Source organism: Vicia villosa, linkage group LG2 (genome assembly GCF_029867415.1).
Source record: "Vicia villosa cultivar HV-30 ecotype Madison, WI linkage group LG2, Vvil1.0, whole genome shotgun sequence".
NCBI lineage: Eukaryota > Viridiplantae > Streptophyta > Magnoliopsida > Fabales > Fabaceae > Vicia > Vicia villosa.
Window position 1 is genome coordinate 1,924,062 of NC_081181.1, and position 11,869 is coordinate 1,935,930.

Sequence of the window (11,869 nt, forward strand, 5' to 3'; positions counted from 1 at the left end):
TTCATCCTCATGTTGTTGTTGTTGGAAATATCGATGACATCCTCGTTATTATATGTTGATGGTGACGATGACGATGCATTGGAATGAGAAAATTGAGCTTCAAGAATTTTCATTGCTTTTCGGATTCCGAGAGCATGACTACCATAATTTTCGGTAGCGATTGATGATGATGAGGAATCTGTCCATGAAAGATGACAAGATTGTGTATAAGTGCTCATGTTGGATTCTAGAGAAGGAGGAAGAGATAATGATGATGATATGTATTTGGAATCCATGAATGGATGACATATAATTGGGATGCGCTTATTTGATTTTACAGTGACTTTGGGTATGACATCCCTCAATTTATAGCATGCTCTATAACTCATTACTATATATCATTAATTTATTTTCAAAAATAAACTATATCTAATAAAAATACATTGATTTAATGATTTTGATTTAATACTATATATCAATTAAATAATACATTAATTGTATACAATACCCTCAAATACTCACTTGATTCTAAATTATATAATTTTTTAATTATCTTACATTGTTACAAAAGTGTAGTCAATTTTATATAAGAGAGGAAAATTATGTATAATTTTAAGAAATTGTCCTATTATTATTTCAGGGAAATTAAATTAGAAAATTTAAAAGAAAGCAAAATAATAAATAATAGCCCATAGAATAAGAAAAAATATTAATTTTTTTTTTGTATTGATAGACAAATTAATTGAAATTACCTTATTACTATAATTTAAAAATAAGATTCTATCAAAAAAATTTACATTAGCATATATGTATATATTTATTGGAATCAATTATATATTAAGTTAGAAATAAAAATATGAAGTTTAAAAGAAAGGACAATAAGAAATAATAGATGATAGAATATTGAAAATATATTAGGTTTTTTATTGATAGACAAATTATTTGAACTTACCCTATTACTATAATTTTGAAATAGAATAATATCAATACTTTTATGTTAGCATGTATGTCTATATTTATTGGATTAATCCATTATATATAAAATTTAAAAGAATGGAAAATATTAAATAATAGATGATATAATATTAACAAAATATTATTTATTTTATTTATAGACAAATTAATTAAACTTACCTTATTTCTGTAATTTAGGAATAAAATTATATCAATATTTTTTTTATATTAACATACATGTCTATATTTATTGGAATCCATTATTAACTTAGAGGGAAAAAAACTAAAAAATTTAAAGGAAAGGAAAATAATCAACAATAGATGATAGAATACTAAAAAAAAAAATTAATTCGAAATTCCTAGCAGAGTCGTCAGTTCTGTAATACGGTGGGAGAACTGACTTTTTTGAAATGTTGCGGATAGCAAGAGTCGCCACCGACTTTTATTTTATCCAATATATAGAAAGGCTAAAAGAACAGGAAAAGATCTTTTAAAAAGATTTTGAGTTCGGGGGGTAGGTTATACAAAGGGAAGGTGTAAGCACCCTTTGTATCCATGGTTATCCATGTGCTCTTAATTGCTTAGCTCACTTGTTTGTTTGAATTGTTTGAAAAGTGTCGTGTGTGAATTAAAAAACTTTGTTAAGGACTTTAGCTTGTAAATAAGCGTAACCTTGTTTTTGAAAGTATTTGAAAATGAGTGGGAAAAAGAGTTTTGAATTTGAAAAGAGTAAGCAATCAGGAGCACCTACCCTAAGTTAGAAAAATTGTTCTTTTAGCTTTTCGGGTTGAAAAGGTTATCCATACCATGATAGGGTAGGAAGTCCTTTCATTGGATGTTAAGGGTCATCGAGAAATTATCGTTCGCCATAAAACTGTCCCTACCATATAGAGGGTAGGTAGTCTCAGGGAAGGATAGAATAGTTATTTAATCTTTAGGCAACCGGCGAGGATACCTTAGCAATTGGGACAATCATCATTACCGAGGCAACATCGAGGGGACTATGATCTTATGATGATGAACTGAGAGTAACATTTGTTTTTCTTAGGTATCCTCGTATTCGAGGGACTTGACTATTTTAGAATCCTAATTAAAAGGCAACAGGAAGCATAAGAAGGGTTACCATAAAGGTGTGTGTGGCACAATCAAGTGATTTAGTTCGAATATTTTATCTTGTAATTAGTGAGCTATGTTAATTTTAAACAAGGCTTGCACTCCCTAGGATTACTAACCACAGCAGTTAATATTATACCGAAATTAAGGGCAGAAAATATAAATTCCTACGCTAATACAATAAACACCTGTGGGCAGAAAAATAAAGGCGGAAAAGAAAACCTAAACTATTACAATAAAACCATGAGGGTAACAGAAAATAAAGGCAGAAATGTAGAAAACTTTTAACAAGGCTTTGGGGCAGATACATAATTTATAAATAATAGCAAGAAATAATAATGCGAATAATAAAATAAAATCCAAAATTATAAATAATAAGGCAGAATTAAAATAAAGGCACATGCGACAATCACAGAGTATGGGGTGAGAAGAGAATTCGTGAATATGAAGAAATTCAATGTTTAATTAAAAAGGGTAAACCTAAACCTTTGAAGGTTAAAAAACCTAATGGGTAAACCTAAGTTTACAGTTAGTGGGCAACATCTACCACAAGGTTTATTTTTAAAGTTTTAAATTTTAAGGCTAAATCTAATTAAAAACCTAAAAATAATTTAAAATTATTCTAATTAAATAAAAGAAATTAATATTATCATTAAACCTAAAATTAATATTATTAAGAAACCCTAAAATTAATTAAAATTGACTAAATTAAATAAATAAATTAACTAAATAAATTAAGACGGAAACCTAATCCTAATTTTATTAATTATATCAATTTACCTAAAAACACTAAATAAAAAAAAGTTAAATGTTTGAGTTTTTTAAAAGAAAGAAATAATAAAAACAAACAAAGAAAAAAGAAAAAAAGGAAATAAATAAATAAAATTTAAAAGGAACCTGGGCGTGGGATTCAGTGTGAGACGCCTCTGAGGGTGCACCATGAGCAGCGTTTTTCTGATCCTTCAGATTGGGCTTGCCAGGAGATCTCACGGTTATAACTGGGGGGCTGTACGGTGGGCACGCGTGGGCGTATGGTACTGGATCTGTATACCACATAATTCAAAAATATATAATACAGAGGTTGGGTTCGAACCCAGGACATGGTGTTTATCCACTTACCTGCAATGCCACACAAGCTGAACAGGTTAATTGATTTTATATTCACTAAAAGAAAATAAATACGTAACAATGTAATAAATGGGAAGAGTAAAAAAATCATTCAATGTGGGGCCCAAGCGCTGCATGTGATGCCCAATGAGAATGGAGAGAGAATTTCGTTTGTTTGACTGGCCAATCGCCTTCTCGCACGCGTGGAAAGGGAGGATAAACTTTTTGACTGGCCAATCCTGTTCATAAAAAGTGCCACGCCTGCATTGACCACCCCTTGGCTTTTTCAAACCACCGTTCACGGTGGTATTCTTCACCTTCTCCGGCGAAGAGCGTTTTCGAACCTACAAAATCGGGGTCTGCGAATGCGATGGTGTCGTTATTTTTGGCTAAAACGTGCTACAACTAGGGATACGACGAAGCAGAAGCTTCGTGCCCTAACCATGGCACTCCTTCATTCCTACGTAAAAACTCAAAGGCAAAGCATCAAATCGACTCAAAACCATGCAATGAACATGAATGAATGGATAAACATCATTTATATTGATTAAATCAAAGGTTTGAAATACCACACTTTACCCAAAACGGTGTAACTTCGTAAGGATGGTTCGGGACACACTCTCTCTTGTTTAAGGACCTGGAATAAACCCTGGAAGACTCAGGAGGAGGATACAATCATTGGACTCCCTTGAGAATGGCTGTAATGAAAGATAAATATTGCCCTAGTTTCTTGAATTTTTGCAAGTTTGAAACCCTTGCTTGTTTGTCCTCATTTTGTCCTCTTGCAATGCTGAATGGATATGTATATATATGTGAAAGAATTAGGTCAATGGTTTAGGAAATATATCATGTAATTGGAGAAAAGAGTTTGATTGAAAATTTGAATGATTTCTTTATATTTTTGTCTCAATATTGATTCAATATTTTCCAATCACATTCACCACAAAAATTTCATCAAAATAAGCATATTTGGATGATTGGATTTGATTGGGAATATTAATCTTTGATTTAAACAAATTATTTTATATTTTACATGATTTATTAGTATTTAAATGAATTAAAATTCAAATAAGTAAATGTGATAAAAATAAAATAATTAGTTTAAAGACGTTTATAAAGCCCATTGACACGTTTGGGATCCATCCTTTAGGCCCATTAGTCCAAAAACACCAAATTGTGCAATTAGGGTTTTGTGTTTTTCTTGAGAATCGACCGACTTCTGAGCCCCATATCTCCTTCAATTCTTGTCATATGACTATGTTCTAGGACTTTTTGAAAAGCTCAAGATGTCCCCTATAAGCCACTTTGGAACCTTTTTCCCATTTGGAGATTTTATCTTGAAGATATGTCTCCTGACAAAAAACTGCTTTTTTCGAGCTTCTAGAAGGACCTGTTATGTTTTGACTTATATCTCTTATGCGGAAGCATTTCTTGACTTTGGGCTCAACATCAAATTTGTAGAGAATTGAATTTCCTTGAGAATGAGCGTTGGTTGGAGAATTTTTGATAAAGCATGTGAGAGGTATTGTTGGTCAAAGTTCAGTTGAGCTTTAGGTCAAAAACCCTAATTTAGAAACTTTGAGTTTTGTCGATTTCTGAACTTTCCTCGAAGAATCATGATCAACCATTGATAAAATACTTCAAAATAAGGATGTTGACCAAAAATCAGGAATTTTGACTGTACTTTGACCACAGTTGACTTTTAGGTCAAACTAGTCGACTGTTGACTATCTGAGCAATTGACTGAGTAATCTTATGGATCAGAGCTTGAAACTTGGCATAAGGATCCTTTGAAGCGTATGATAGGCCATGGAGTCCACTTGAGGCATAAGAAGTTGATTTTACTTGGAGAGAATAAAAACTTTAGTTGTGGGTTGTTTGTTTAGGAGAGTGTGCACTCAATCAAGTCTTTCAGCCTTTGATTTTCAAGTGAGCTTGAGTATAAAATATGGTGGGCAAATTTTGGGGTATGACGCATTCACTTGTTGCTTGATATTTGTTCAATGAAGATGTTTGCCATGAATAAAAAACTATCGTTTAGTGTGTGCTTGCACTTACATACTCCCCCTTTTTGATGATGGAAAATATTGTTTGAATGATGTAAGTTTATATAAGCTCCCCCGTACTTCAATGCGTAAGCTCCCTCGTACTCTCATATTACTCCCCCTTTGACAACATCAAAAATGAAACACAGGGGGTAATAGGAGAAGGCACACAGAATAAATAAAATCAAGATAAAAACATACTAGATTATAGTCAAGATAAAATAGGTCACAAATACATAACAAAGTTATAGTCATGATAAAACAAACATAAGAAAATGAGATGATATGCAATGCTGTGAAATAATGGGATGCAATGATCTCCTAACGTCTTCCTCTCCCATGGTAACGACCACCTCTTCCTCTTTGAAATCCTTGAGGACGATGCTCTTCAACTTGCTCGAGTAATTCAAGAACACTCCTGTTTAGAATGTTGAAGTTTTGACTCAGGTTTGCATGACGATTGTTCGCTATTTCCTCAAACCTGTTTTGTCTTTCAGTGAGATTGGAGGCGAAAGTTTCAAAGTCACTTTTATGCTCTTGAGCTAATCTCTGCAGATTCTCAAACTGGATTTGTTGCTCATTGTATCGCTCTTGTTGGAGTTGTTGCATGCTTTCAAACTGTAGCTGTTGCGCATCATATCGTTGTTGTTGAAGAAGCTGCATATTTTCCAGCATGGTAATGATACTAGACTGATCAGGTTATGGCGGAGCTATGTATCTCCACGAGATTTCCTCTTCTTAGTGTGGTACATAGTGCCAATTTGAATTGACATCTTGAGGAGAATTTTCCTTTTCATGATCATCATCAATATTCATGTCCGGTTAAGCTTCTTCTTCTTCATTTCCTCCTTGTGCATAAAATTCAGCCGGATCATCATAGTTGTAGATGATCTTTCCGGTCCCCTTTTGAATTAGGTAGTATGCTTTCTGCATTGGGTCCTAGTGGTATCCCATAAGGGTTAAGGTGGTTTGTGAGAATTCTTGAGGATTTTTTATTCTGATGTGTGTTAGCCCATCAATGATCAGACTGAAATGATTCACAATTTTCTGGATGATGGATCCATAGCACAGAGCAGTTGTTTTCTGCTTGATTTCAAAGAACTTGCTAGCCAGAAAGTGTGGCCAGTGCACACGAGTCCTGTTTTCAAGTAAGTACATGAGAATCACTTCATTTCTTTCAATTCTAGAGTATCCACCCGACCTTGGTCGAATGATACGAGATATAATCCAATTTAGAAGCCTAGGATTTCTCTTGAGATGCCCTGCTGTTATTGATTCATTCGGTTTGTCAAGAACTGTTGGGTCCTTGAGAATTGAGCGCATGTAAGCCATATGATCATAATTTGCAGGAAATGCACCATCCGTTATACGAAATTCATCGTATGTCATAGTAAGACTAAAGATACTCACCCAAACTGGTTTATCAACAAAATGGGAGCATGAGCCCATCTTAAACCAAAATGTGCAGCCATCGACTTTCTGTAAACCAGCATAGAAAGCACGAACGACATCTTCATTATATGCGGTGTCACATTCTAAAAGTGGACCAATATTCTGATGTTGAATTAAACTAGTGATTTACGGAATATTCATTCGGTCGGCTACCTTAGGGTAATATACATACTGCTTAAAAATCTTCCTTTTCAGATGATATTTCTCAAATTCAGCCCTACAATCTGGATGAACTAGAGCAAGAGCACTTACCGGTTGAGAAGCTGACCCAGATGCTATCTCCTTTCCTTTTCTTGACTTGGGAGGCATGATGTTGAGATAGATGAAATAGAGATGTTGAAGCAAACTGAAGTTGGCTGAGAATTTGTGAGGTTTGATGCCAGGAGTGATTAGGGTCGCTGTAGGAGAAATTAGGGTGGAGGGAGAAAATGATGTGATATGAATGAAAGGAGAGAAGAATGCATGGGCCGGGTCGACCTAAAAGCCCAAATTTGGGAATTTTAGTCCCGGTGCGTCGACCTTAAGTGTGGTTGCGTCAACCTAAACGAAGCAGTGGCTTCATCTTTTAATTGACAGCAGAATAGGTCGACCTAGAGATGGGGTAGGTCGACGTAACTGACAATTGTTTTCTTCTTTTTAAAAACAACTTCAATAGGTCGACATATATGTGATTTAGGTCGAATCAAAATGAATGAATTGCAACAAATACACAAAAATATGAATGTACATGCTTAAGATACCAGATGCAATGTTGATTTTTATGAATCTTCAACTGGACACAACTATGTGTTGGAGAATATGCTCATGATGAACAATCTATGAAATTGAGAAGTAATGATAAGCACATAGGATGTCACTATAAGCATGTTAATTGATTATATATTACAGAATCAATAATATTTTTGGAAGTGAACAACAAACATATTACCGCTTTCTCAATCTTCAGATATTTTGACATCATGATATAAGTAGTAGGATGCTCCCTCGATCTATGTAGTACGATCCTTGACAGGTTGCGTACTACCTTCATACTAGAGAAAGATGTTAGTATCAATAATGTAAAAGATAGATAGACTTGAATATAAATAGATAGCCATAACCATATTTAGCTCAAATTAGAGATATCCAATATCCCTAATTCTCTGCGAATGTTGAAGAAAGGCTCGGTTGCAAGAGGTTTCGTGAAGATGTCCGCTAATTGTTTCTTGCACTCAACATGTTCAAACACAACTTCTCCTTTTTCTACATGGTCTCTTAAGAAGTGATGCCTTATTTCAATATGCTTGGTCTGTGAATGTAGAACAGGATTTTTGCTTAAGTTGATGGCGCTTGTGTTATCACACATGATTGGTATGCGGTCAAGTTTGATACCAAAGTCAATAAGTTGTTGTTTGAGCCAAAATATCTGCGCACAACAACTTCCGGCAGTTACATATTCTGCTTCAGCTGTAGATAACGAAACTGATACTTGTTTCTTGCTGTGCCAACTTACCAATGAATTTGAGAAGAGGTGACATGTGCCACTAGTGCTCTTTCTGTCAGATTTGCACCCAGCAAAATCAGAGTCGGAGAATCCCACCAAGTAGCATTCATTTCCCTTAAGAAACCATAGACCATATGTGGTAGTTCCACGGAGGTACCTTAGAATTCTTTTTACAGACTTTAGATGTGATTCTTTTGGACAAGATTGGTATCTTGCACACATACACACGCTAAACATAATGTCCGGTCTTGAGGCCGTGAGATACAATAGATAGCCTATCATGCCTCGGTATAATTTGACATCAACCTCTTTACCATTTTCATCCTTGTCTAGGTTACCGTTTGTGGCCATAGGTGTGTCAATTTCCTTTGCCTAACTCATTCCAAATCTCTTTAGTAATTCTATGCAATATTTGGTTTGGCAAATGAAAGTTCCATGACTTAGCTGCTTAATTTGAAGACCAAGGAAGAAGTTCAATTCCCCCATGAGGCTCATCTCAAATTCAATCTGCATAAGCTTAGAAAATTCTTTGACAAGTTTTGCATTAGTTGACCCAAAAATTATATCATCTACATAAACTTGAACCAGAAGTACATCTTTTTATTTTCTTTTAATGAAGAGAGTAGTGTCAACTTTACCCCTAGAGTATCCTTGTCTAAGTAGAAATTTGCTTAAACGCTCATACCAAGCCCTAGGGGCTTGTTTGAGACCGTATAAAGCACGTTTCAACTTGTAAGCATGTGATGGATACTTATAATTTTCAAAACCGGGTGGTTGAGCTACATAGACCTCTTCATTAATATAACCATTTAGAAAAGCACTTTTAACATCCATTTGGAAAAGTTTAAAATCTTTTGAACAAGCATAAGCAAGTAAGAGGCGAATTGCCACAAGACGTGCTACAGGAGCATATGTCTCCTCATAATCAATACCTTCCTCTTGATTGTAGCCTTGAGCTACCAACCTAGATTTTTTTCTAGTAATAACTCCGTTTTCATCAAGTTTGTTACGAAAAACCCACCTAGTGCCGATTACTTGATGTTCTCCCGAATGAGGGACAAGGTCCCAAACATCATTCCTTTTAAATTGGTTTAATTCTTCTTGCATGGCCATTAGCCAATGCTCATCAAGTAATGCATCCTTAGCGTTTTTTGGTTCAACTTATGAAACAAAAGCAAAATGATGACAAAAGTTATTTATCTTGGAGCGTGTTGTAACGCCCTTTGAGATGTCACCTAAGATGTTGCCAATTGGGTGATCTTTTAAGTTTGTCCAGGCCTTTGGAAGTTCTTCGTTGCTTGAGATGTTTTCTTTTTCAACACTATCATGAGATTTATCTTCCTCTTCCTTAACATCTTCAAATTTAATTATCTCACTTTCTTCTTCCTTTTCTTTGACAATATCTTCAGAAGATGGGCCTGCACTATCAAAAGAGATACCTTTCTCGACACATTTTTAGTAAGATTCATCAAAGGACACATGAACCGACTCTTCAACGATAAGAAGTCTTTTGTTATAAATCCTATATGCTTTACTAGATTGAGAGTATCCAAGAAATATGCTTTCGTCCGCTTTAGCGTTAAATTTACCAAGGTTATCTTTACCGTTGTTTAACACAAAACATTTGCAACCGAAGACGTGGAGATGTGACACATTAGGTTTTCTACCCTTTAATAGTTCATATGGCGTTTTATTTAGTATAGGACGAATTAGTATCCTATTCAAAACATAACATGCAATGCTAATAGCATTGGCCCAGAAATATTTAGGTAGATTTCCTTCATTGAGCATTGTTCTTGCCAACTCTTCTAGAACATGATTTTTACGTTCGACCACACCATTTTGATGTGGTGTTCTAGGAGCTGAAAAGTTATGATCAATTCCATGTTTGTAACAGTATTTTTCAGAATGATAATTTTCAAATTCTCCACCGTGATCACTACGGATTGCAACTATTTTGGTGTTCATTTTGTTTTGACACAACCTTGCAAATTGAGTAAATGCGGGAAACGTTTGATCCTTACTAGGTAGGAAGATTGTCCAACTAAATCTAGAGTAATCATCAACAATGACAAAACCATAGATGCTTCCACCTATGCTTTTAGTCCTTGAAGGGCCAAAGAGATCCATGTGAAGAAGTTCAAGGGGCCGTGATGTTGAAACCATATTTTTTGATTTAAAGGGCACTTTTGTTTGTTTCCCCTTTTGACATGCATCACATAGATGATCCTTTGAAAACTTTATTTTTGGTAAATCGATTATTAAATCCTTTGTGACAACCTTATTTAGTAAGTCAAAGTTTATGTGAGCAAGGCGTCTATGCCAAAGCCATGAGTCTTCGCCTAAGGCAATAAGACACTTGGAATTTGACTTAGATACTTCGTCCAAATTTAGCATATAAATGTTATTGACTCTTGTGCCATTAAACACAATATCTCTTTTCTTAATATGTTCGATTGTGCAACCAGAATTTGTGAATGTGACTTTAAAATCTTTGTCGCACAATTGACTAATACTTAAGAGATTGTGTTTAAGACCTTCTACTAGTAATACATCAGATATGGTTGTGATAGATGGGTTACCTACACTTCGTTTACCAAGTATAGCTCCCCGATTGTTGTCTCCGTAAGTGACATACCCCTTTTTCTTAGCATGAAACTCAACAAAAAGTGACATGTCTCCCGTCATGTGTCTTGAACATCCGCTATCAAGGAACCACAACCTTTCGGAAATGTCAAGACACTTTTCCTACAAAATTAATTTAGAGTGGAAGATCCCCAATTTTCATTGGGTCCTTGGTAGTGAGTACATAAATTGTCACTTTGGTAACCATTGAAATACTCCTTTAGGAACTAGAATTCTCCTAAATTTGCATTTTCCAATGGTGTGCCCCTTTTTGCAACAATAATAGCAAGTAATATGATGAGAATATGTTGGTTTGCTAGTTGATACTTTTTGAACAAAAGTGTATTTTCTATATAAAGGAGTATACGATCTTTTGAACTTAGTAGGATCAACGGCAAAAGTCACTTTTGGTTGTAGAGCCTTATCTAGTTTGGCCTTAAGATCTCTTACCTCTTTTTGCCAAATGTGACATGTCTCACAACCAAACCATGATGGGGGATCTTCCTCAACTTTATTCTTTTGAATGTCTAGCATAGATTGTTTTAAGGCTTCCACGTTCTTTTCGGTCTTCTCAATTTTTGATTCAAGATATGAAAAAAATTTCTTATTTGAGGCCAAAAGTTTGAAAGCCTCAATTGCATCTCTATGTAGTTCTTCAAAAGCTAATTTTAATTGAGCATGAGATACCTTATCTACCAGTTCAGGTTTTAGATGACTTACACGTTTCTTTTTCTTGTGTTGATGAGCCATAAGACATAAGTTTACATATTCTTATTCATCACTTGATGAGTCTTCACTTGAGGACTCACTTTCCCATGCTATGTAAGCTCTTCTAGGTTTGTTGTGAGTTTTTCCTTGATTCTTGTCTTTATACTTCTTGAGATATGGACAATCTGGTTAGTAATGACCAACTTTGCCGCAATTGAAGCAAGGACCCTTGGATTTTCCTTTATTGTTATCATCTTGTTTGGATTTGTTGAATTGCTTTCTATAGTTGATCAAACTTTTGTTGGAATGTTTTGCTCCATTTTTCCTTATGTACTTGTTGTATCCTCGGAAAAACAGTCCCATTTCCTCATCATCCGAGTCTTCCTCATCACTTGTATCACTA

At 34.7% G+C, this 11,869-nt stretch overlaps 1 protein-coding gene across 1 annotated transcript; it reads right to left on the minus strand.

Moving 5' to 3' along the window:
• Window positions 1–7,755: 7,755 nt before the first annotated feature.
• On the minus strand, window positions 7,756–8,484 carry LOC131648457 (secreted RxLR effector protein 161-like). The gene has a single exon (XM_058918212.1). It carries the CDS (start codon window positions 8,482–8,484, stop codon window positions 7,756–7,758), a length of 729 nt encoding a protein of 242 aa, XP_058774195.1.
• Between the last annotated feature and the right edge of the window lie 3,385 nt (window positions 8,485–11,869).

Bases quoted from the DNA above. Each gene is read 5' to 3' on its own strand.
- LOC131648457 (XM_058918212.1), bottom strand. From the start codon at position 8,484: ATGGCCACAAACGGTAACCTAGACAAGGATGAAAATGGTAAAGAGGTT.